Source organism: Thermobia domestica, chromosome 6 (assembly GCF_964235325.1).
Source record: "Thermobia domestica chromosome 6, izTheDome1.hap1.1, whole genome shotgun sequence".
Taxonomy (NCBI): Eukaryota; Metazoa; Arthropoda; class Insecta; order Zygentoma; family Lepismatidae; genus Thermobia; species Thermobia domestica.
In genome coordinates, this window is record NC_137459.1 from 135,805,546 (window position 1) to 135,832,978 (window position 27,433).

At 38.3% G+C, this 27,433-nt stretch overlaps 1 protein-coding gene across 1 annotated transcript in view; it reads right to left on the bottom strand.

Moving 5' to 3' along the window:
• LOC145687312 (prestin-like) overlaps positions 1-27,433 on the bottom strand; it is a 66,594-nt gene that overhangs the window by 6,980 nt on the left and 32,181 nt on the right. Inside the window, exons 6-7 of the mRNA XM_081760774.1 lie at positions 25,759-25,932; positions 1,188-1,460 (exon numbers count right to left, since the gene is read on the bottom strand). Coding sequence (XP_081616900.1) covers positions 1,188-1,460; positions 25,759-25,932 — 447 coding nt within the window. The remainder of the gene's footprint in view (positions 1-1,187; positions 1,461-25,758; positions 25,933-27,433) is intronic.

The window sequence follows — 27,433 nt, forward strand, 5'->3', positions numbered from 1 at the left end:
GTTCTCGCCTACCCTGGGCCACGATTTTTTTTTACTTTTTTAGAAGTTTTTTTAGACTCTCCTTAATGTAACAAATTACGCATATAGGCGATTTAACATATATTTGGGGAGTAATTTTGTTGTTCATTGGCGTTTCGTCGCGTTTCTCCCGCTGGTGGGCTGCTGGTGATATAATTTTCAAAACGGAAGTGGGGCTACCGTGGATCGTCGCTGCGGGGCCCCAATTTCTGACGAGATATCTCTGGTTGCCCATCGGTGGTCCTCCGACGTCTACGGCATGGGGATCTGTTGAAACCAGAAGTGGTGAAATTCTACGATTTTCCTGTTACAACAGAGATCACATAATGGATAAAATGGAAATAATTACCGACAAGCAGTTTTTTTTTAAATATACATTTTGCATCAATAATGTGTTTCACCTCTGATCTTAACCCATTATTACAACCGGAAGCTATATACGTCAATTATCACTTCCTTTTTTAATGTTAATCGCTAGAGAAAAAAGAAGTAAGATATAGCAAGTAATGACTTTCTGGCATGGATTCAGCGTTCGAAAAACATGTTCAATCTTTAATCTATTGCAGTAGTTATAGATGTACTACTTCAAGTTTGAGTATTGAATTCGTATAATTGAGAAATCTACCATAATTTTATACTGTGAAACAAAACTTTCTTATTGTTATTGAAATTTCTGTTTTTTATTACTTCGGATAGATAAAAAAAATCCCTGATATTGTATTCAATCTTAGTACCAGGAAGAACTCATAAAGAGTCTGGATGATTTTCTTACAAATTGCTAGTCTCTATTATAGTTAGTGTTTTCAGTATAAGACGGATTAAGCAGCTGTATGTATTATTTCTTACCGAAAACAATAAAAAAATCTAACCTTTAAATACATTAAAACATTCTTCCATACGAACCAGTAGCAAAAGTTCTACTCTCTTATGAAAATATATTCTCTACTAAATTTTTAAACGCTTTTAAATTTTGTCATTTGACATTTACAAAGTGTAAAGTGTGTGTAAAAGAAGTAACATGTCAGAAAATTCGAAAAGTTATATATGTATATATGTTCGATACAAAACACTTTTATCACATACAAATATCCTATTATGCATGAACTTCATGTTGTTCTTGACGAGATGTTGTCTTAAAATATCGAAAATGCTAATGCGTCTATATTTACCCCTTTGTATTTATTAATCGCCAGATACAAATCTGTGTCCGCTGCTCTTCCCAGGACAGACATTTTAGGCTTCAACGCTTGGCGCAGCACGTAGATCAATGAAATGATGATTCCCAGTATAAGTCCGTACTCTATATCACAAAGTACGACACCTAGAAAGGTAGTAAGCCATTGAACTCCATATGCTGTTGACTGTCTCCAAATACTCGGAAATTCCAGGATTTGAGAAAGCAAGCTCTTTAGAGCCACCACAACAATGCAGGCCAAAATACACTAGAAATACAATATGAAGTTTTAGTCGTCGTAAGGGTTAGTTATCATAGTAAATGTTTAATTAAAGGAAAAAGAAGAGATTATTTTTATGTTTTTCTTTCAGCTTAACTGACACTCCTTTCATTCATATTTAGAAAGCAAACCATTTTTTATTTGCAGTTTATTGAATATAATAGAGCGTTTGTTCACATATCTTTCTCAATGATATGCTCAGAGAAAAATATGGAGATCAGAATTCTCTAGATCATAATTATCTACTTTATAACTCATTTCTCCTAGCCGAATCTTTGCTGAATAGATACATTTTAAGGGTCCATTTCAGTTCAAATCATACAAATGATAGTCAAATATGTACCATGACCACCTTGAATATGTACGAGAAATATATATGTTAAAACTAGAACGCCCGTAAGGTGTCATTTTGATACTTGTCGTCGTGAAACCATGAATAAAATATTTATTTCTTAAGCTAGATGTTTGAAAGTTTTTGACTTTTTCCAAAATAATAACACGAACACGGAAAAGAGCTTGTGCCCAATTAATTTGTGTACTAACGAAAGTATGATGAGATTCGCTAAAAACGCCCAAAGGTGTCAAATTGACACTCTAGCTTAAATTAAGAAAAGTTGAGCTTTCGCTTCGAACTGGCCACCTGGAACTCTAACAGTTTAAAAAGTAGGGTATCCGTAGTTGGCGGAGAAAAATAAAATAGTTACTTAGTATTTATATCCCCATTGGTTAAATTGAATCGCGATCTTCTTATGTACGGTTGGATTAGTTGCCTCTTTGAGGTTCAAGGAAACAATCATCGAATTGTCTTTAAACCTCCACGGAGGTTGACAACTGTTGAAGATCTTGCTATTTCTTTTGGCTTAACGATTTATTTTGATACTCTCCTCTTCAGAGGCAGAAATAACTAAACCTAGTTGACGACTTTGGCACCTCTACCAGCTAACGATTAGTAGTTCTTCCTCTTCGGAGGAGTAGGCACGTTAATGAACTCCAAACTTAGAACTTCGCTCTAAGGACACACCATATACAGGGACCGTCACTGCCCTCCTTTGTAGTAAGCTGGCGCCATCTTCTACTTTAACTATAAAGATGGCTTCTCAAAAGACCCCAGTCAAATCTGAGAAAAAGGCACAATCATCCAAGAATCCTAGTATCAGGGGCAAAATAATAACAACATATAAACCTGCAGACTTTCTTTGCCTTTAGGTAAAAACAAGCAAACGACCGCTCCACCGAGGTTAAAATTGAAAACACCTACACTTAAACAGATAAGTGCTTCGCAGCCATCAACGTCGAATAGCGCTGAAGATATGGATTTCACAGTAGTGGGAACACTAAAGGGACGTGAGTCTTCTTAGGAAAATCTCAACAAAACAGAAAAACAAATTAACATCACGAAAAATATATCTACCTCTTCCCACTAGTAATATGTTTGATGTTTTGTCACTCGAACAAACAAATAATGCTAAAGCCAGTAATAATACTGTACCGACTAACAAGCCCTACAGTTTCAAGCAGCCTCCAATTTTCATATACGAAATTACCAACACATATACCTTTACAAAGACCCTGTCACAAGCATTGAAGGAGCCTCCCTTAGCACAGCCCAACAAGAAGCGCATTCGACTTCAAACGGCTAACAAAGACAATTATAACTTTATCAAGACTTATTGTGAACAAACGAAGACTGAATATGCCACAGCAGTAGCAAAAACTGAAAGGTCCATTAGGGTAGTTGTCCGAAAACTGCCTATTGACACCGAATTAGATACCTGAAAGAAGAACTTATAAGATTGGGCTACAAACCGACAAGCGTCTATCAAATGTATCGCAAAAGTAAGACGGATGACAAGAAAATACTGATGGCACTGTTCTTGATTGCTTTGGAGAGAACTGCAGCTGTTGAAGAGATCTATGCAATTAATAACTTGCTACGTTGCAAGGTCCAAATCGAACCTTATAAGTCTCCCTCACTGTTACAATGTTACAGGTGCCAACGATTGGGGCATTCGCAACATACCAGTCAAGCCCACCCGCGGTGTCTCAAATGTGGGCAACTGCGTTTCACACAGTCTTGCAGTAAACCAGATACATCCACATCGGACACTTGTGCAAATTGTCAGGGAGATCACCCGGAAAATTACCGCGGCTGTCCGGTATTTAAATCTTACTCCGAGGCTCTAAAAATTGCCGGCAAAGCACCCGAAGAAACACCCAGATAAAATTAAGAAATGTTTCCACAACCTATCAGAAGAGACAATTTCCATTCCCACTACTGTCAATATCCAACCTGTGGCTACGGATGGTGAAGACGATGAAGCTCCCACTTCTTTCCACACCAAATTAGGTTCTGCTTAACTAGAAGATAGCCCTAAAGAGAACCTGGACATAGAGTCCGTTCTTTCTATCCTCAAGGGCTTACATTTCCGCAAAATAATAGCACATATTAAACGTGGTATTACCCGTTTCGACAAGCAGCAGACACAGCTTCCAAGGCTGCAACAGTCATAGAAACAATAGTGGAAATGATTGACGACGGCTGTTTCTAAATACAGCGTCCTACATCACATACTTGTCCTCGCTATGTGGAACGCAGATGGTCTCGAGGTGCAGAAACAAATGCTTATTAGATTTCTCACACATCATAGAGTTGATGTCATGTTTATACAAGAAACATACTTTACTGTTCGGATCACTACTTGGCGACTACCCAATTACATTGTGTACCGACAGGATAGAGTGGGCAGACAGAAAGGAGGATTACTACTTATAATCAAAAAGGCATTCCCAGTCAGGTTGATTACAATACCACCCCTACTTACTTTGGAAGCACTTGCTGTTGAACTAACAAGTCGAGGCGTTCCATTAATATTGGTCATCGGGTACAGATCCCCGGCCACACAACTAGAGCCCACAGACTTCGATATCAGTGCTAACTTAGGGCCAAAAGTCATCTTAGCTGGAAATCTTAATGCTAAACATGCAGAATGAAATTCGATTACTCCAAACACTGCAGGAGTTGCTTTACATCAATATCTACTTGCCTCCAACTTCATCATCAGTGCTGCACCTGACCCAACTCATCGTCCAAACTTCGGCGGACTACCCGATGTGCTTGACGTCGCTCTGTCCTTATGTCCATCCTTATGTCATTTCGGATTTAGATTCTGACTACGATCCAGTTATTTTTCACGTCTCGTTCAGCAGCATCGCTCATTATACCCTTCAAACAAATAGAGACTGACTGGCATCTTTTAAAACAAGAACTAAACAGTATGAACGATCTACGAGATCGGCCCGCCACCATTGAGGACATCGATTAAGCGGTCCCCCACATCACGTTAGCACTTCGTACAGCAGATGCAGCGAGCTCCACTACCATAATCTCTCCAACGCAAACCAGTCAATGTAACAGTTTTTACCTACAACTCTATATTCATCTGAAACGTTGGGCTAGCCGTCGATGGTAGCACACACTACATCCAGCATATAAGACACTATGGAACGAACTGCGCCCAAAGCTCAAGATGCTGACTACGCGACAAAATCAACAATACTGAGAAGACATTTTTCGAAATGTCACAGTAAATAACCGTAAAATTTGGACGCACTCCAAATCATTCCTACGTGCTACAAATGCTTCCAAAGCTACAGTCATACATGGACCTCAAGGACTGACACAAGATAATCAGTCGCAAGCGGACACTTTCGCTGACTCTCTGGAAGAACACTCCCAGCCCAATAGAACACGCCTCGATTCCTATCTCAAACAGCACACCCGAACCACATTATATAGCATAAAGACACAAAACCCTACACATGACATAACCATAGTAACACCTCGGGAAATAGAAAGACATATAAAATGTCTGGCAGGAAAGACAGCATCTGGCCCGATGGGATTCGATCTGAGATCCTAGAACATCCAACTAGAAAACTAACCAATTAGGTATTGGTCTTTTAAACCAGGTACTGGTCTTTTTAACCAATTTATTTAATGCCATCTTTCAATTATGCTACCTCCCCAAGACCTGGAAGGAAGCTCGTGTCATCACCATCCCCAAACCTGGGAAGAATCCACTGCTCCCGGAAAAATATAGACCGATAAGTCTTCTGTCGCACTTGTGTAAACTCTTTGAACGTGTGTTTCTCTGGAGGCTCAAACAGCATGTAGTTAATAGAAACCTTCTACCTTCCCATCAGTTTGGGTTTCGTGCCTAACATAGCACTACTCCACAACTCGTACGAGTAGTAGATCACTTAACAGCGGCTTTAGACAAGAAACAAAACACCCTTGGAGTATACCTGGATGTCTCAAAAGCATTTGATAAAGTCTGGTTAGCAGGACTAGGACTATTTTATAAAATATACACCATGGTTTCCCAGATCGTCTTCTACATTTACTTCGTTCATACCTCATTGACAGAAAATTTCATGTGTCTGCTGATGATGTCAAATCCACGTCTAGATCTATTAAAGCAGGTGTTCCACAGGGTGTTGTACTTTCACCACTTTTATATAATCTGTACAGGGCAAATATCCCGACCTTACCACATTGCTTTTTCGCAACATATGCTGACGATACTGCCTTTTTCACGACCAGTAGCTCACTTGCACAGTGTTACATCTACATGCAACGACAACTAAACTGTTTTCATGAATGGGCAAGACGTTGGAGGATTAAAATCAATGCAGACAAAAGCTGTGCTGTCATTCACAGTAGGAGATGCATCCGTCCTGCACGAAATTTAACCTATGAGAACGTTCGCATTCCTCACGCTATGAACGCCATATACTTGTTTGTGACTTTAGACCGTGGTCTAACGTTCGCCGCTCACATCATGAACAAAAAACAAAGAGCGTTACGAAAACTCTCAGCGTTATATCCCATCTTTCGCTGCAGTTCACTTTCCTATTGGGTCCGAGTTCACACCTTCAAGATGATAGTAGTGTCTACAATCTCTAATGCATGCCCTGCCTGGCAACATGCTTCACACAGTCATATACAAACACTTGAAAGTGTACAAACTCGAGCTGGTTGTATAATCACTGGTCACGACAGATACACACGAAATAGTGAGATTCTGGAAGATTTAGAGCTACCCACTGTTAGAGAAGTTCTACGGCATCTCCACAGTAAGTTCTGACGTACTTTACGCAGGCATATTAATTCAGCCATAGCTAACATCGGCACTGAAATCACTCTCCGGAACGTCCATCGCACGCCACGTCTTTAATATCTTTGCAGAACCCATAATGAAATCATAATCAGCTACTCTGCGACAGTTGCAGATGTAGACTTCCGTCCATAACAAAACAATAGTAATATCCAACTAACTACCAGCATATCTCTATATATTCTTTATACCATCCTACTCGTGGAGTCAGGGGCTCCGGCCCAATACTCTCTACAAAATTACAACATTACCGTGACCGTGACCGTGTTTCGCTTCATACTTAGCTGGTTTCCAGCTTTCTCACTAGAGGCATTCTTGTAGTGTCAACTCTAGGTTGAGAATATTAGCGTTTGTGGACGCAAGCGCGGTAGTTCTCAGTTTTTGGGCGAGAGAGTGAGAGAGATCAAGGATTTCACCCGAGTGGAGACTGCACTACAGTACATAGTAGTGAACAAATTTTTGGAAGGTTTTGCTTCATCATTCATCACATCATCTCTACTACAACAGATATCTGCTACACGCACACACACACAGCGTTCTAGCAATCACGTTGTCCGGCTACTATGGCCAGTGGAGAACATCCTGGTTTTCTAGCTGCAGTTCCTACACCATTCATTGTGTCTACGAAAGTAGAAAAGCGCAAGAGTTACAAAGACGCTTTTGTAACATCAGATACAGATAAGGGATTAAGGGGTAATCCTATTGACGGTGACCCAGCATCTGATCCAAAACCTCCACCTCATAAGAAGCATCATGACGACAATATCAGCATTTCCAATTCTGACGACGGCTTTCGCCTTATGATTGTTGATGGCATTCAACAATTTCCACAGAAACCACAGATTGAAACTCACAACTTCCTACTCCACGACTATGATACGAGATCCGGAACACCAAACTACTATTACAGCAACTACTTAAATCCAGACCACGGTCTGAAATAACACAAATTATACAAACTCAAAACGGATACATCATTAAATCGCCATTATCAAACTTTACAACAACAGTTCCAGACAAACATAGTTTTGAGATTTTCGAAAAAAGAAACATCAAAACTCACAAAACTGAACGACCAACACAAGAAACAAATGCCATCACCCAGACGAACTTCTACTCTATCCGTAGTCATCCGTGGGGTAGATCCATCTTACAGTGATGAAATCGAAGAGGAACTACACCACGAGTGATACACCTTCAAAAAATGCATTCGCATTAGAAATAATCAAGGAGCTACTTATATGGTCAGGGTACTGGCAGAATCACAGGAAACTATTGATGACCTGCTTGAACATGGGGCATTTATATATAAGAAAACACATAGAGTGGAACCATCCAAAACATCACCTCCTTTACCTATACGTTGCGATCGTTGTCAGGAATACCCTCATCCTACACCAAAATGCGTAAATCCGTTAAAATGTGGCTACTGCGTTGGCCCTCATCACACCTGCTCTCCTCCAAATATACTACGGCCACCTGAGTGCTCAACCTTTCATGAACGTCATCCAGACTATAGCTATAAATGCAAAGCTAAACCTACTCCAGAAGAAGCAAAACCTGAACTTGTAGTTCCAATTCACATGCATGACGCACAAAATCAAACTTCCGAACCCAGCACATCTGATCAACCAATAACTATTAAACAGCTTCTCCTTTTCATTACTCTTACTCTACAAAGCATCCATCCGTTTGCACGTCCTTTAGTTTTACAACACGTCCACTATGCTGCTCAATCAGTCTTCCATCTTCAATTCCAAGCTATTTACAATGGTCCAACTGCCTATTTTCATACATTCTTATCTTCACAAACCTTCTAAATACAATCACAGTATGAACATTATGGGAATTGTTTTTCTGTTTGTTAACATACGCTCTCTCTGCACCCACAAAATATTATTTGAACAACTGATACTCGAAGAGAAAGTCAATGCTTTTCTGCTTAACGAAACACACCTGACTCCTAAAATGAAATGCAAAATAACAGGGTATACGATCATTCGCAAAGACAATACTTTAAAAGCACGTCGGGCAAATGGCTGGGTAGCTATTGGGTTTTCACCTCACATCCCATATCGTATCTACAGTGCAGCACTTCAGAACCTCCCAGAAAATCTAGTAATCACTCTTTACTATAAATCCGATTACATTACAATAGCCACTATCCATGTCTGCCCAGGACATTCAATTTCTCTGTCATTTTTTCAATACATATCAAACACTTTTCAGTGCTACATCATTCTAGCTGATATAAATTTCCATAGTCGTTCCAACAGAGACCAAACACACTTTTTGAATTTCATTCTTACCAATACGACGAGCACATTTCATCACCTTCCTAAACCAACCAGACCTGAAGCAAATACCACGCCCGATATCACTATCACGTCAGCATCTGTAACGCCACGCTCCACTATAGATGTCCTCGATCCTTTCGGGAGTGACCATGTGCCGATAAAGCTCAGTATCCAACCGTACCCCTCGACATCTCGACGCACCCTCACCTTCCATGATTCCTCGATATGACAAAGCGGACTGGGAGAAGTATCGAACATACCTCACTGAACATCTCGAAGGTCTATATCCTCCTACAACAGAGTCAGAGATATAACATTCATTAGAGACTATCACCAATCATACCAATCAAACATCTGCACAATATATACCAAAATCTTAATATGCACTACACAAGCCTAAACTTCCACCACAATATCTTGCTATGGTAAAACGATCGCGGCAGTTTTTCCTGTATATGCTCACACTGGAGATCGAGAGGCACTTAGACATCAGCGAGCACTCCAGCGCACTGTTCACAATAATGTTAAAGCCTTTAAATTAAGACAATGGATCAAAACTTGGAATTCTCTCTCAGATACCTCTACACGATATTGGAAACGGCTCTCTCAGGAAAATATACCATAACTTCATACCCGCTCATCATTAATGATTCACCTTTACCCTCCGATCTGGACAAAGTAAACGCCTTCGCCACCTATCTTCGAGATATCTTTACACCGCTTACTCCCGAACATCCTGTTCGCAATCACCCAGTGGATCACTTTGACATTTCTTCACCTCATCTTCAGCCAAACTGTACTGATCCGCTCAATACATTACGTCGTCTTACAAAGCCCATCACTCCAGAATATATCAGCACAGCCATTGCACAAAAACGAAACACCGTGCTAGACACTGATAACATATGATATCGACATATCAAGAAAGTCCATACGCAGTATTATATATTCTCTCTCTCATCTTTAGATTCATCCTCCGCACTGGTTATATACCATTACAGTGGAAGACTTCAAAGGTACTGATGTTTCTCAATCCCAACAAACTCGTTGACTGTCTCCTCATATACACCCATAGAATTGATTCCAATATTCAGCAAAATCTTAGAAAAGATTCTAGTACAACGTCTTCATACACATCTTACTAGATATAAATTATTACCATCACATCAAGCAGATTTTCCTCCTAATTTCAGCATTAATGATCAGTTATTCCGCCTTCTTAACTACAAGACAAATCACTATAATACTTCCTGGCCATGTTGTTTAACTGTTTGATCTTGAGAAAGCTTTTGACAAGGTTTGGCATCATGGTTTTGTATATAAACTTCTCAACTTTCGTCTTCCTCTAACATATATCAGATTCTTATATAGTTTCCTGCTCTGTCGCTTAGCATATGTTACCATTAATCGCACCTTCTCTCATCCAATATTTCTTCATTCTGGTGTACCTCAAGGTTTGTCTCTTTCTCCACTACTGTATCTTCTCTATGTAGCTGACTTTCCAGCTCTACCGGATAATATACATGCTTTCCAATACGCAGATGACACCACCTTTTTAGCGATGGGGAAAACCATCCATGCAATCCGCCATAGATTAATTTGTTCATTGGTGTAAAGTGTGGCGCCTAAAGATCAACGCTCTCAAGACACAAACCATAGTTTTCCTGCCGCCTAAAAACCGCACTAAAGTACAGATAAATGCCAAACTACTTCATCTCACAGTCAGCGACACACGTATTCCACTCAGCAAAACAGTAACATATTTCGGACTTATCTTAGACACGCATCTCACCTGGAAGGTTTATTTGCGGCATATCACAACCAAAGCTTACAACCATCTTAATTTACTTAAACGTCTTACAGACACTACTAGGGGTCTCAGTCCAACAACTGCACTTAATACATACAAAGTATTTCTACGTCCTGTCATCACATATGCTCATCTAGCCTGGATTGCCACACCCCTCTCATTCGACAATAAACCGAAGATATTGGAACGACATGCACTCCGCATTGCCTACAGAATCAAACTACCCAGTCTTTTCCATCTTTGGTCTCTACGTCTTAAGTACATCACCACTCGTCTTGAGGATCGCCACCCACTCCTCATCGATAAGAAGACAGATCGACTTTCCACTTCGTGCATATACTCTCCATACACCATTAGTGCTACCTTTCACGCTCTATCATTACACTCTTTCTCCAAATCACCATTATCTTCCCTTAGTCGAAGAATTGAAGTCCGACGTCATCCCACCCTCCATATGTCCATCATTCGCACAGTAACTCCTTTGTAAGTAATCTGGGCTCCCACTGTCTTTTCATCAATGCTTGGAGTAGCCTCCACGCGAGAAGAATAACTTGCATCTGTCCACTATCATAACTCTGTATTTTGTTTGCTGTGTATTGCACTTCATCACATCATGTTCATCACCTTCATCATCATTCCATGACTGTGATCCAAAGGTCACAATGTCCGTCCCAAAAGTGAGAATAATAAATAAATAAATAAATAATTAAAAAGGCACGTTACAATTTTCCCTCCCTGTTTCACCATTTCCTTCTTCATACTTTATCCTTACCATCCATATTTCAGTATTCAAACATTTCATAGACCAACTCCCACTGCTCTTCCTATCAGCTTCCTTACACTTACCTTCCCATGGAGAGCGTAACCCTCGCACGAGTGCCTAGCCGCGGCTGGAATTAAAAAATCTCTCGCTTCGTATTTTGTGCTCAAATTTACTGTTGTGAGCTAGTTTGCATTACAAAAGTTGTTGAAGGTGTGTTTGTCCTAATTGTTTTAGACTTTTGTTATAGCACGTGACCAGAGTTCTTTGTAAGTACGTTGGTCTTGTTGCGTCAAATAAACAAAAGATTATTTTTTGACATCAGAAGTGTGAATTTTTACTGAATAAACTTCCACGGCAATGTCACATCGAAAAATATCTCCAGACGAAATAATGACAGTTATGCAAGATGTTTCCACAGAATAATCGGCTGATGGGGAATTGCCTGAAGAAATAGACGATTCAGATGAAGGTGAGTTGGAATTACCTAAATGATTCAGTGATGATTACGTTGCGAGGATGATAAATCTGACTCAAGTGAAAGTGAGGACAGTGACAGTGACGGGAATCATACAAATCAGCCAACTACTGTTGCAAGTACTAGTGCTGGTAGTAACAAAACGAAAAGGGAAGGGACTCCGCCCGATATCGGAGGACACTAAAAAGCCCTTGCACAGACAGTCCACCAGGTACGCTTATCGAAGGTAACGTACAAAGTGGAACGCGATAAAAATAGGATCTTATAATCCTGGAAGTCGACCATCTGAAAACGTGCTCAGAAGTGCCTAGACCAACGAGTTACGCTAAGAGGAACGTCGTGAATTACAGTCCTGCCAACGCCTGCTTTGTCTTTCTAAGCAAACCGGTTTGGGATCACATTCAGCTTTGCACTGAAGCTGAGGCTCATCTAGTCTTGAAAACTAATGATTAGCCCGTGACGAGGGATAAACTTTTTGCATTTATATCTATCTTTATGCTCGAGGAGCAAGTGGATACAAAAGATTTGACTTGCATTCTCTTTGGGAAGATAAATGGAGCTTACATTTTGCTAAGTATACCATGCCAAGAAATGGTTTCTCTGAAATAATGCGATTTCTTAGGTTCGACTTGAAAGAGACGCGGTCTGTCAGTCCCTGTGATCCCTGTGTTTTTCTCTTCCATATGGAACCGATTCATAGAAAATTGTGTAGTTTGTTACAAGGCAGGCGAAAATTTGTCAATCGATGAACAATTATTTCCTAGCAAAGCTAGATGTCCTTTCACCCAATTCATAGGATCGAAACCTGACAAATGTGGCCAGAAATTTTGGATGCTTGTGGATGTGAATTCAAAGTATATGGTAAACTCATCTCCATACTTAGGTAAGGACGAACAGGGACTACGAAACCAACGACTTGCAGATTACCTTGTTATGAAATTAGTAGAAATTTGATTTACAAGTTATTGAATTTTAAGTCCTTTTTCGGATCCATTAAATGCTTGTTACAAATTAATAATTATTTACTTGGGCATAATAAAGAGGGTTTTGAAAGAAATATATTTATGATATTCATATGGTTGTTCTTTGTACGAAAAAGTATCAAACACACATATTTTCAACAATAACATTCAAGATAAAACATGACAATTAATATCAGAACAAAAATTAAAGTTACACTCCGAGCAAAAAGACAAGATCTTGCCATAATCATGAATGTACAGAAATTAAATAAAGATATGAACGATAAACGGAATCATAAGACATTTACAATAAAGCATAACACAATATTAATTGAATATATTGCAACAATTAGCTTATGTTACATGTCCAACAAATTCATTTATTTCATATTAAATATCATAAACTAGAATAGAACATGACACGTTATATATCTCTAAGGTTCTTTGTTTTCTATTTTAAGAATTAGCGCTATCTGTTATAGTTCATTTACGTTAACTTTCGTCACAAATTCATACGGAACAAACATTTTAACTAATTGCATCCATTTACTCTTAGTATACTTTGAAGAATGCCATAACTTAAGTTCGTCAATATTACGCAATCCCAAAAGTTTTCCAGTCTTCACGTCCATTAGTTCGAAAACTTTAGGATTATCTTGTCTTATACATAGATAAGGTCCATCATATAAGTCACAAAACTTATAAATTCTTTTTAAAGATGCATCACTTTGTGGCTGTAATTTTACAAAGACTAAATCGTTAGTTTGAATCTTAGTTTTACGTAACTATTGTTCTTCTATTTTCTGATTGCAAGTTCTAAATTTTTGCGTCCTGCGAAAGTGTACCATACTCACAAGACGTGAATAACCCATATCATCATTCTCATTGAGTGTAATACCAAAATGTTGCTCAATCGGTTGTATGAAATCGGTTCCATTATGGATATTAGCTGCGCTACACCCAGTGTATCTGACACTGAATAGTTCAAAAAGTATGTAATTTCAGTAACATACTTAATCCAGTCAGAATGCTTATCTTGACAATAATGTCTAAATAACATACCAAGATTTCTATGTATGTTTTCCACAATAGAACTACTGGGATGGTAAGGAGTAACAAAATGCACCTTAATATTGACGTTGTTCATTGCATGTATGAACAAATTGCTTCGAAATTGCCCACCATTATCACAAAGTATGTGTTCTGCAGGACCACAATGTAGTATATATACATTTAACATTCGGTTAACAATTGCTGAGGAAGTTGCTTTGCGCAAAGGGTAGGCTACTAAATATCTAGTAAAGATGTCCATAACCTCTCGGAAGAGGTCCATACAAATCAACAGAAATAAAAGAATGAGATCGTTCTGGCATTACTGACATCATAGGTTTATATAGCGATTGATAATTGTGTTTTATTTTCATACATTCCTCACAATCATTGATATAATTTTTAACTTGTGACCTGAGAGATTTCCAATAGAAAGATTTACTGATTAAATAATACACCTTCAAATGTCCAAAATGTCCAAAATCATCATGGTATGCCTTTAATATGCGAGGTACCAATATCGGCGGAACACAAATTTTATTCCTATGTTCATATTTAAAATCTTTAATTACTAACACACCATTAGACATTGATACAAAACACTCCAAGTACGAGGAGAATCGCAATTTCCAGAACAAGATGTCAAATGATGTATAATTTTAGCTTATTTTTCATAATATCTTTGATGTTCTTGCAACTAATTCAAAGAAATTTTGGATATTTCCTTTTGTAATACTTTAAATACATTTATAGATAATACCTGATGATTCTCGTTTGGAAACAATCTAGACAATGTATCAACTGGAACATTAGCAATCCCCTTTATAGGTTGAACGTCAAAATCAAAAGATTGAAGCTGTAAATACCATCTTAATAAACGACTGCTCTATCCTTGTACTTTCTTAAGATGACGTAAAGAATTGTGATCAGTGATAACAGTAAAATGACATCCACTAAGATATGGAGCAAATTTTCGCAATGAGAAACGCACAGCAAGTAATTTAATTTCTGTACTAGTATATCCCTTTTCAGCATTCTTTAACGTTCGGCTGACACAATGTATGACAGCTGGTTCATTAGTGAGAGGATTGGGCTGCCAAAGTATGCCAGAAATTCCAGACAACGAGCCGTCACATTGTACAAAAAAATGGACAGTCATACCTAGCATGATTTAAACGGATATTTTTATAATTCACAATTTTATTTGATGAAAACTTTCTTCTTGCAAAATACCCCATTGCCACGGTATTCACTTCTTGGTTATTCAAAATAAGGGTTCATCAATTTCAGCAAACCGAGAAATAGATCTTCTAAACCAATTAAATAGGCCAAGAATTTATCGTGTTCCCTTGACATTGGTGTTAACAGATAAATCTTGAATGTCATGTATTTTGGAATCACTAAAACACATTATACTGGCATCAATAAAATATCCTAAAAATTCGATTGATTCCTTGAAAATTTTTGATTTTTCTAGATTAACAGTCAGACAAGAATCTTCTAATTGCTCCAAAACAATATCCAAACTTTCCAAACAATCCTTAGGTGTTTTCCCCATAATCAAAATGTCGTCGGCATAATAAACATTATTGCGTAAATCCTGTTCTAACACTTGATTAGGCATTAACACAAAGCAGCACTACCACTAATTAATCCAAAGACAACACGATTATACTCGTACAATTGATCTTCGAACGAAAAGGCAGTGAATGGTTTTGAATCTTCCCCCAACATTATCTGATAATACGCCATTACGAGATCCAGATTCCCAAATATTGTGTTTCCTTGTAGTAAGCTAAGAATTTCGTTTACAGGTGGATATCTCACTTGTTGTAATTTTGTATGGGAATTCAACTTTCTGAAGTCCAAAACTATTCTCAGACATTTGCCATATCCTTTTTGGGAACCACATGGAAAGGATTCGAATGGATACTCTGAGAGGGTCGAATTATACCATCTCAGCATTTCAAATATTTGTTGGCGCATATTTTCTCTAAATCGGTATTGCACGATATAAGGCTTCGTTACAATGATATCTTTGGTATCGACTTGAATGTTATAGACAAAATCTTTGCAAGATCCCGGTCTAAGCGAAAATACATTTTTATGTTTATAAAGAATATCTCTAAATTGTAATATAAAATCTTTATCAGTAATGTTTATGTGCTTTATAATGTTATCCACACTCTTATGAAACGAATAATCATTGTTTCCTAACATAGATTGTTCCTTTTCAATTTCCTTAACATTGTTTTTCTTCTGTATATCTGAGTTGGTACTTACAACATTATTAACAAACGGTTGACATTGGGAAGCAACGCTGTCACTAACGGGGATTAATTCTTGAATAATTTTGTCATCCAGTGTACGTATTGCAAATGCTTTATTCTCAAAGTCTAAAACAGCACGTAATTGGGTTAAGAAATCTAATCCTATTAATACATTTTCATTTAATTCGTTAATGACTAAAATAGGAATCGTAATTTCATAATGTTGTATGGTAATTACTATTTGTGTTTTGCCCATAACCCTTTTTGTTATGTTTGCCTGTATCATCGATTAATATCAAATTATCTACTTTTGTAATCTGGGATTAGAATCAGTATCAGTATTAAAATTTATCATCAGTATATTTTGTAAGTTCACGCCAAAATGAATAAGACAGACGTGATACTGTAGCTCCGGTATCAATTAGAGCTTGAAGAGGAATTCCATTAATTTTGACATGTATTTTAGCAGTATTAAACGTTTTTAGAAAAACAAAATCATCTTCAGAGGTGCCTACCTCTTCTATTTCGACATCAAACATCCAATGACAATTTGCTATAGGAATATATTGATATTTATCATCAGTATCTAAAATGTTAAGATTAGTTTCATTTTCAGAAGAAGGTTCGGGCGCTTCAGACGCTGACGTGGTTTTGACCCCCTCCACGCCACCTGGATCTAGTTTATATTACGACAATCTGATAATTCTGTTATATTTCACTGTATTCCACAGTCCTGTGCATTTTCATGTCTGCTATATACTGTTACAGTATTTCGATTTCGATATTGGTAATTCCTGCCACATGTGAACCTGTTTAGTGAAAAAGTGCCACGATTACTATTTTTATTGTACTTCCTGCAATTAGGTTCAGTTCGAGTACCGGTAGCATTTAATTCATTTGTTATCATATTAGAATCAAAGCTATTATTACTTCGCACGCTTGAAATACCCTCTTGTTGGACTTTAATATTTCGGACAGAGGCATTATTAACGTGATTACGATTAGCATTAGCCTGCCCTCTATTGTTGTTTTGCATCATGGATTGGCTTTCAAAATTTTGAACAATCATGATAAGATGGTTGAAATTGAAGCACTGGGCCGAAATTAACATTTGCTGTAATTTGAAAGGTAATAAGATGCGTATGGATGCTATAATTCTGGATTCAGGATGAAAAGGATTAATAGATTTCAATTCGTTATAAGCTGATATTACAAAATCCGTAATACTCCTATCCACTTTAGGGTGATAATGTCGGTTACGAATTAATGCATCCCTATTGACTAACAAAAAGTCATTTTCAAAGTTGGCTAATAACGCATTCTTGAAATCAGAGTAAGTATGTAGATTAACTTTGATAGCCTTAAACCAAGTGGAGCAAGGAGGCAATAGAACATGCGGAAGAATTTTTAGGAATTTAGATTCATCCACCCCATTAGATCACACTCATCTTCGAATTTTTCTATAAATGTGCTAGCCGGTATATCATCAGACCTGCCACTAGACTTTGTGAGAGACTGACACGAAATAAATTACCTTTGTTTCTATTCTTCACCTGACGGCAATTCACGGGATGATTTCTGCCACGATGCGAGGAACGATTGGTTCTTCGACGCTAGCCCACACAAATGTCACTATCAGTACTGGTCGAATATTCAGCGGAATCATCACTTTCCTTTACGTTCCTCCGATGATGATGATGATACTGGAATGCCTGCCTAATATCAGTAAGAATTCCATCACCATTCGTATGACCATCAACAAAATTCTCATTAGCAACCATAAGATTGTCTTTGATAGAATTAACTTCTTCTTGCAACTCTTTAATCTGGTTATTGTGTTCATTTATTCGGGTGAACTGATCATTAACTACAGTTTCTACCACTCCGCTGGAATTTTGCTTTTCAGTGAATCTGTATAATTCGTTCCATTTTAAGATCACTTTGTTCAATTCGTAGAGTTGTCTGGTCGATTTTACTATTGAGTTGGGTCATCTGTTCACCAAGATCTTGCTTTAATTGTCCCATCTGTTGATCGATTTTACTGTCGAGTTGTATCATTCGTTCCGTTTGTTGATGCATTCGGTCACCAAAATCTTGCTTTAATTGTTCTATATATTGGTTCATTTTTTGGTCCATTCGGTCACCAAAATCTTGCTTTAATTGTTCTATCTGTTTGTTCATTTGATCAGCAAAATCTTGCTTTAATTGTCCCATCTGTTGGTTCATTTGTTCCGTCTACTGATCGATTTTACTGTTAAGTTGCTTCGATTGTTCCATTTGTTGTTTAATGAGTTCGGCCAGGGCAGAAAAGCTCATTTCCCTGTTGCCATCTGATTCTGTTGCATTTCCAACGTCAGTACGAATCATTTTTATAGTTCTGAAAATTTTTGTGCCACTCCTTAATAATGTATACTCCGTTTTGATAAAATCACTATGTATCCTTAAAGTCAATCTGCACACATAGCATTTATTGTTTAGGAAATTGTCTACTGAACTTCATCCAAATCTCCTAAGGTCCTGGCGGTAAACCACCAAATTATATAACAGCATAACTTGTTATATACAGGTCCTCGGTCATATTTTTCTCTATATTATATCACTAAATTCACTCAAAAATAATTTATATTGTATTTATCTTTCCGTGCTTTATGGCGGCACACAATTATTGAAATAAAATACACTTCTATGATTGCGCATACATACTTTGTATGATGGTTCGTGAACTATAATATTATTTATTTATAAAACGTTATGACAACTTACAGACAAAAAACTCATCAAATTAACATATTAGAATCAATTTTGATTCTATTTCTTTTTTCGTATCTTCTTCTAACTAATTAGTGCATAATTTAAAATCACATATTATCCAGAAGTATAATAAAAGATATTTAGAATTACGCTGAAAATACAAAGATATCGTTACACTTCTCTCCGTAGAGACCCTTGAAAATTTATCCTGCAGGAAACTCTGATAAGGAAAGGAGGTTTCGAAATGTTTCATACCTTAAATCTTGCTCAGTGGCTCCGATTGGCTGTAAAAACTGCGGGGGGGAGGGGGTAAACTTGCCAGTAGAATGATGCTTATGGTCAACCATCAGAAACTATAATTAATTATGACGTAGGAGCAAAAGTGGGTGAGGGCAACTTCCCCGTGGAATCGCCGCCATTGATCTTGCTTATATACTATGTAAGCTGTGTCTGACAATGGCTTTCTTCTATCGCAAGCAATGACAAGCAGTATCTAAGGGGTTAGTGGCACAACAAAAGAATGGGGCCATGGGCGGCAAAACATAGGGGAATTGAGGGGACACATTCCCCCCAATGTTGTCGGCATGGTGGATTAATCTTCCTCACCATAAAGTATAACAATTTTGCATGCTGGATGAATGAATGGAAGAACGAGGAAAACATTCTTTTATTTCATTCATCAAGCTTCTGGGTGAAATTTCTGCAAGTTTTTAACAAAGTGTTCTTATATTCTGATACAAAATATTACTATTTTCTTGTGGGAGACTTAAGTTGTGTGTAAATTTAGAACGACAACGCTGGAGAAGGGCATTCACTTTTCAGGGAGAAATTATAACTCACTAGTCAGGTGATGGTCATTGTTATTGGAGGAAACCATTCTTATTTATTTCAACTGGAGAATGAGGGGTTGGCAGCACTGATTTTCAGAACTAATTAGTGCAGTAACTATCCTGCGATTTTCAATGTGGCTATGGGAAGATCCGACGTGGAAGACGGATGGAATTTTTTAGCAATGCTGTTGTGTTATGTGTTTCATTTAAGTGCCGGCCCTTCTATGATATTTCTCTGATTATTAAGCGTCAGATAAGATAAAGAGCACTGCAAATTAGAATCCACTATTGCTATTGTGTGCTACATTTAAAAAAATCACCTGGAAAAAGTCCTGAATCGCCTAGGCCTGCAGAGCGAGTGAGTGGCGTTTTTACATCTGGGTTTTATGCAGGAAAACATCTTTTTCTTTTTGTGTGCAAAACACTACATGATGCTGGAGTGCAGTTGGAATCAATTGTTGGCCAAAGCTATGATGGTGCAGCAAACATGCGTGGAAAATTCAATGGTATGAAAACTCTTGTATGAAATATTTGTCTAAGTGCTTTGTATGTATGGTGAAGCTCGCATAGGTTTTCCTTGGCGGTAGAATGTGGAATGCTGCTCCATTGTGAAGAGCTTTCTTGGCACTCTAGAAGAACTTCATACATTTCTAGGTGGACATAGTCGACACTCAGTGTCTTAAATGCATTACAGACTGCAGAAAATTGCAATATGTGGAAAATGAGATTGAAGATATTGACTACTACTAGATGGGGAAGTAGCTGCAGCAAGCACCCTTTACGTATCTTACAGTGAAACAATACTTTATGTTCAGAGAATTAGTGAAGATGAGTCGATCTACAGAGAGTTTGCTCACACATGGATTAATGATACACCTGAGTTCATTTAAATTTGCTGCAATTCTTGTGATCCGTTTCAAAGTATTCAGAGCTTTTGCTCCTGTGACAGCACTACTGCAGTCTGTTTCTATGGATCTCGGTGCTGCAGAGGGATTGATTTCTAAAGTTAAAGACAACCTGAACACTCTTCGCTCTGACAGTGGATGAGCTAAAACAGCACAAGAAATTGTGGGTTTCTGCTATAAGCACAGCATCATGGCTGAAGAAGGACGTCCAAAGAAGCAGAATCTCTTTTTTGATGATCAGCGGCCCAGTAATGTTCTGCTGACATTTCGTGTCGAGGTGTACAACACTTTGCTGGATTCGCTGATGTTGCAGTTGACAGATCGCTTCAATCGCTGATGTTGTAATTGATAGATCGCTTCAGTAACTATAACATTGACATATTAAAAGAAATGAACATGTTTACTAATAGCAATCTTATTAACTTGGCAGCAAGTGAACCTGTAACTGTGAGAGATAAGAAAATACAGAAATTATGTGAAAACTATGGGCTGAATGCTATTATTGTTGCTAAAAACAAGAAATGTTTTTACAAGGCAAGTCATCATAATGTGAATATCACAGATTTTTGTAGCAAAGAAGACGATGAAACACATGAAAATTTTGGCAAAGATCTTGACAATAACTGCAGCACATCATCCACGGTAGGAGATGAAGAAGATGAAGGAAACTTACGGAAGTGTCATTCATCGATTTGAATCAAACTTTGCATACTTGTAGAACATCGAAAAAAATCGACACGTACTTCGATTCGGCAATGGCGCGGATTTAAGGGTGGAAACCACCGTTTGAACGTTAGGCGTGGCCTTCAAGCATAGACAGAAAGCAATCATTTAATGTAGAAGAAAACATACTGCCAGAGGAGGTAGGAGAGCTAATTCAGAATCTGACGTCAAAATTACAAAATTCAAAATGGCGGATCCAATATGGTGATTACAATTACTTAAAATCTTCAGGTTTGAAATCCTCTGCAGTTACCCAAGAACAATTATAGTTGGCAGGGGTTATTGCGAGAAGATTGCAAACTGATTTGTAACCCGTTTCTCTATTTCTTTTAACAGGATACTTGATCAAAGTGAGTTTCTGCAGTTCGAACTATTTGAGGTGCTTATTTATAGTGAGTCCCCTCGCCTCTCACTATTCGGGGTGTTTATTTATAGTGAGTCCCCTCGCCTATCATTATTCGGGGTGCTTATTTATAGTAAGTCCCCTTGCGTGCAACACATGAAGTTATAAAAAGCCACCTAGGTAGAGATATACAACGCCATATACCCTAGTTGGCATTGGGTTTTATGTCTTTCGTTTTCAGGCCGCGACATGTCACAACAAGGCGTTTGCTTAACTTTTAATTCTACCCATCGCAAAACTCTCACTCACTGGACGAACTAGTATTGGCCATGAAGCGATGAAAATTGTTTTTTATTGCAATACTCAACCAATCGATGGTTAGACTTAATCGTTCATTACGTAATCGAGTCGAAATATTGATCCTTCTTTCAGCCCTTCCCGGCCGGAGCTCATGTGATTCGGATTCCACATTAACTAGTCGGTCCCGTCTTATATAGCCTCGCTGCTGAAAGGGACATTAAACTCAAAATCAACTCAACCTACTTTCAGCCTATTATATTCAGCAATCCATTTTAACGGTAAAGAAAATGAAGACGAAACTTTCGGGGATCAGAGTTAAAGTATTGTATTATCAAAATTAAACCTACTTTCCCAATTTAGCACCTATTGTGTTTTTCAAGGTTTAACACGGGACCCAAATATACTATAAATCATTATAAATAATCACCCCGAATAGTGAGGACTTTAAATAAGCACTCTAGGTAGTGAGAGATACAGAGACTCACTTTAATCACGCATCCCGTTAAAATAAATACAGAAAGGGGTTTCAGATTGGTCTTCGACCTTCTCGCAGTAGCCTCTGCCAACTATAATCGTTTTTGGAACTGCAGAGCATTTCAAACCAGAAGACTTTTAGCAATTGTAATCACCATATTGGATCTGCCATTTTGAATTTTGATATCACATTTTGAATTAACTTTCCTGTAACCCCGCCCCCTGGCAGTATGGTTTCTTCCACCTTCAATGATTGTTTTTCTCTATGCTTGGAGACAACCCCTAACGTTCAAAGGGTGGTTTTTACCCTTAAACCTGGACCATTGCCGAAATAAAAAATACGTGTCGATTATTTTTTGATGTTCTATAAGTATGCAAAGTTTCATTCAAATCGGTGAGTGGCACTTCCGTAAGTCTCCTTGTTAGAGGAGCTGTCATTCATTGGGTGTTGAAAGGATTCATCAAACCTTACGGATTTATTTCCCAGCTTCCATATTTCCCTAGCTTCTCTGTGTTGTATCACATTCTGGTAACTCTTCCAGTGACTAGTTGTTCTGCAGAACATGCCCTCAATAAACTCTGTATAATAAGAAAATCTCCTTTAGAGAGTGATATTAGATGAATGGATGTCTGCTATAATGGTTCTGATGCCGAAATCAGATGTTCTTGAGATTTCAAATAAGGATATCATTAACATGATAGCAATGTTTTCTGATGTTATACGTTGCAACCTTATAACATGTTAGTTGCACACAGTTTCAGAAAATTCGAGATATTATTTAAAGCTGTAATAAGTAACGGGGTGTAAATTTCCCTCGATAACAATCTTTGGGGGTGATTCCCAACAGCAAAATAAGAACAAAGTAATCAGCAACGATTTTTCGAGAAACGCATCTCTAACGAGAAAAGAGGTGGTGAAATCGTGGGGAAACGCGACTGGGAGCCTTTATGTGGCAAAAATATCAGTCGCAGAAGTGAAGTGTCATGTGATCATAAAGGAACTTTGTTAGCGAGGTAAATTTATACCCTGTATAGTAGATCAAATTATGTTCTAACTAGTTGTTGTGTTAGTGTTATCATAATTTGGTTGGAGCTTACCATGTAACTATTATTCTGAGCTCAACATTACAAGCCAATTATAATTTCAATTTTTTTACAACTTTGGTTGTAAATGTATTTGTTTGCTTTATACAGGTATGATAGACCTAGCAGGGAAAAGCGTAAAACTATGTTATGATACACTACAGATTTTGTTTTGTATTTTACATATTTCTTGTTAATAAACTTTAAGGTTGGTTTAAAGGGACAAGTTTTGCCGGTAGATGTCCCTACAGTCTTCGTACATATCGCATGAATTTTTTACCTTTCACCAAAATTCACGATTTCTCTTACAAATTTGAACCTAAAGACTTCAAATTTTTGAGAAGAAGCTTCATAACCTATCGAAGGCAACTATCCGTAAAGATTTTTTATTTAGAATTTTCTTCATTGTTGAAATGGCTTTATTGTTAAAATGGATATCCAAACCTTTAACAATATAACTGTTTCAACAACGAAAAAAATTCTAAATAAAAAATCGGCACGGATTGTTGCCTTCGATAGGTTATGAAGTTCCTCCTCCAAATATTTGAAGTCTATAGGTTAAAATTTGTAAGAGAAATTGTAAATTTTTGTGAAAGGTAAGAAAAAAAACATGAGAGAGATACGAAGACTATAGTGACATCTATCGGCAAAACATGTCCGTTTACACCAACCTTAATTGCTTATCAGAATTAGAGTGTTCTTGTACCAAGTGGACCTACATGTATTGACATTTGCCATATAAGGAAGAACATAGAAAGACTTTATGGGAGAGTTAAATCATTAGGCGAGGAATGAGGGTATTTGGACACAAATTTATGAATTTTAGGGGGAAGCTCCTCAAACTACAAGGGGAGATCAGCACCTCTGATGCACAATACAGGTGCCACTCAGCCTGTTGCCGCAGTATACCCAATCACAAATGTAGCCATTATGATGCTGAAGACAGAAGCAGGACTCATCTGGGAAGAGGATGTATTATTCGGCTCTTCATGCGTGACATTCGCGGCATCATTGCAACTACACGCTCATGCTGTGTAGATAAAAAGGAAGCCACAGCAAAGGTGCCATGCATATATCCCCCACCCCACCAGACGACGTCGAAGTGTTTGTGGCGATACTGATAGCTGCACAACCACTCCAAATTCACACGCCAGTGTTCTGATTGGGGCGACCTGATCAGCAATAACCGTCTATCCTTTCAGTCTGTGACGTAACGCAGCTCTTGGGATACTGTGTGTTGCTCTGTATTGGTTTCATGCAGTCGTCGATTACGTATTCACATCACTTTAGTTGCATTTCGTCCTACACGGGTCCCATTCCGCAACGGCTTGGGTCAATGTAAAGTAAAATCTGCGTTTTAGTTTGCGATAGTCAGTACTGCACTTACAATTGCGTTTTCTAGCTTTTGCGATGCATTGCAGCCCGTAACATTTTAGAAGAGCGGTACAGAATGACTCCCACTGACATCAATAATACGGAAGAATAATCTGCAATCGTGATATCCCACGAATCTTCCGGGATCACAGGAAGTAAATTGCTGGAATCACTGTTGCATTCCAGATACAACCTTCTACTGTCCAAATAGAACCATGTCCATTACTAAATTTTTCCTCTCTGACATGACTTCAGTTGCTGTTTGCAGGAGCGTTGTCGATGCACGTGAGGCGTTGAGGAGCTCCATTGCAAATCGTTTGTTTGTTCTACTTTTTACAAAACTTGTAAATGTAGGGTCGAGTGCCTCCGTGTTGTTGCTGCATTTTAATGTACAACTCTGTATATCAGTATCGCATAAAATGGCATGGACAATATTTGTCAACGTGCTCATGTTTGTTGTCCATGATTCCGGGTTTAATTATGAAAACAAATCAGTCTCCATTAGCATACCGGCTAGAAATGGAACTAAAATCTCAAAAATAAAAGGACAAAACAAAAATTGATTTCCAGTAAACTCAAGTGAAAAACGTATTGCTATAATTATGTTTCATCAAAACGCAAACAACAATTCCAGTGTTTCCTCACATTTAAAACTGCATCTTCCCTAGGTTGCAAATAATACTAACAAATTGCCCTTACCGTAGGAAGAGAATGTAGAAGAGGTGACACCCCAAGCATCACAAGCACTCCTATACATTGTATTACACTTGCTATTTGGGTTTTACCTCCTGTATACTGTTGAACAAAACTTCGCGTAAGAGAAACTGTAACTGGAGCACAGGAGAAAAACGAACTTGTTATGTGTCCGACGCCCTGGAAAGAAAGAAAACAATGGACAGATTACATTTGTTCAGTTTCCTTTTTCTTCTTTTCTTCATAGGATTCAATAACTATATTTAATAAACACCAAAATACTTGCACGTACGAGATAACATATCCACGATCTTAATCTATACTGGTCAAAACAATTAGGGGAGCAAGTCAGACAACGGAAGAATGACACGAACTAAATCAGCATTGTGGAAGCAATTAGTTGTCGGATTGTCGCCGTGATCAGTGCAACTAACCTGTACTCTGTAATGATCTCTATGAGTGGATTATTCTCTTGAATGAAAAAAATACACATCACAGTAAAATGATAGAAATGGACATTTGCGCAAAACTCCTCTAATAAGCTCCCCAAACGCTTACAACTGTTACACATCTGTTTCACGTGGATTGTATCAAGTTGTCGATGCTAGCCTGTGGGACATTTCCCCATTCCTCCAGTAGGGTGATATTCAACTGTTGCAAAGTTGCAGATAGAGCTGGCCTAGCAGTAAAACATCAGCCGAGTGTGTCCCATCAATGGAATATAGGTGTGGGGAGGACGCTAGTCGTACCATTCGTTCGATACCCTCTACCTGCATCATATCTACCATACGTGCTCACAAAAGTTTGGCATTATCATCTATAAAAATGAAACGATTGTAAATTGCTGAGCCACATAAACAATGTAAGACCCGAGAATCTCATTTCTGTATTGCTGAACTGTTAGAATAGCCTTTTGGATGATCTGCAGTTCTGTGCATCGCCCATTACTGATTCGTGTCCACACCATTATTTCACCACCTCCATATTGCTATACTTCCTGAACATAGGATGGATAATTTCGAGAACCACGTTCCCTTTAGACGAGAATGGGTAGATTGTCCGATTGTAAACTGAAACGTGGCTCCTCTGAGAACAGAACAGTGGTCCACTCAACATGCGTCCACTCATGATGTTCAGCAGCCCAGTTTCTGTGGAGTCTACGCTGCTAGGCGATCAATGAAACACACACCACCGGCCTTCGCGTATAATGTCCTCCTCCCACGGCCGATCGGAACAGTGTCGGTGAACATGCTGCGTCCTGTTACCAGTACAAGCCCAGGTTGCAAGTCAGTTGCACTTTTCCGCCTGTTTTTGCGAGCTGATAACACCAAGCATCAATGTTCCCTTGTTAATGTTGTTAGTGGCTGGCTTTGTCCTGGTCTTCAACATATTGTTCCCGTTTGTTTGAAGAGCGCTTAGAATCTGGGAATGGCACTTCAGAACGCTGAGAGCCTAAGCTACCACATTGTTTCTGCCCGTCTTTCACCCTGCTTATGACTCTCCATGCCACAGATTCCGCTAAATCGTGCTCTGCTGCCGTTGTTCCTATTCAGCGTTACAACAGCTCACTTCCACTTACTGGCCGTCAAAGTGACAATACTAGCGTTCCCAAGTTGCCTGATGATTTCACGTCTTTTCGCAGCTTGTGTCTCGTGTCATGTGACATCATGTCTCCGTTTGT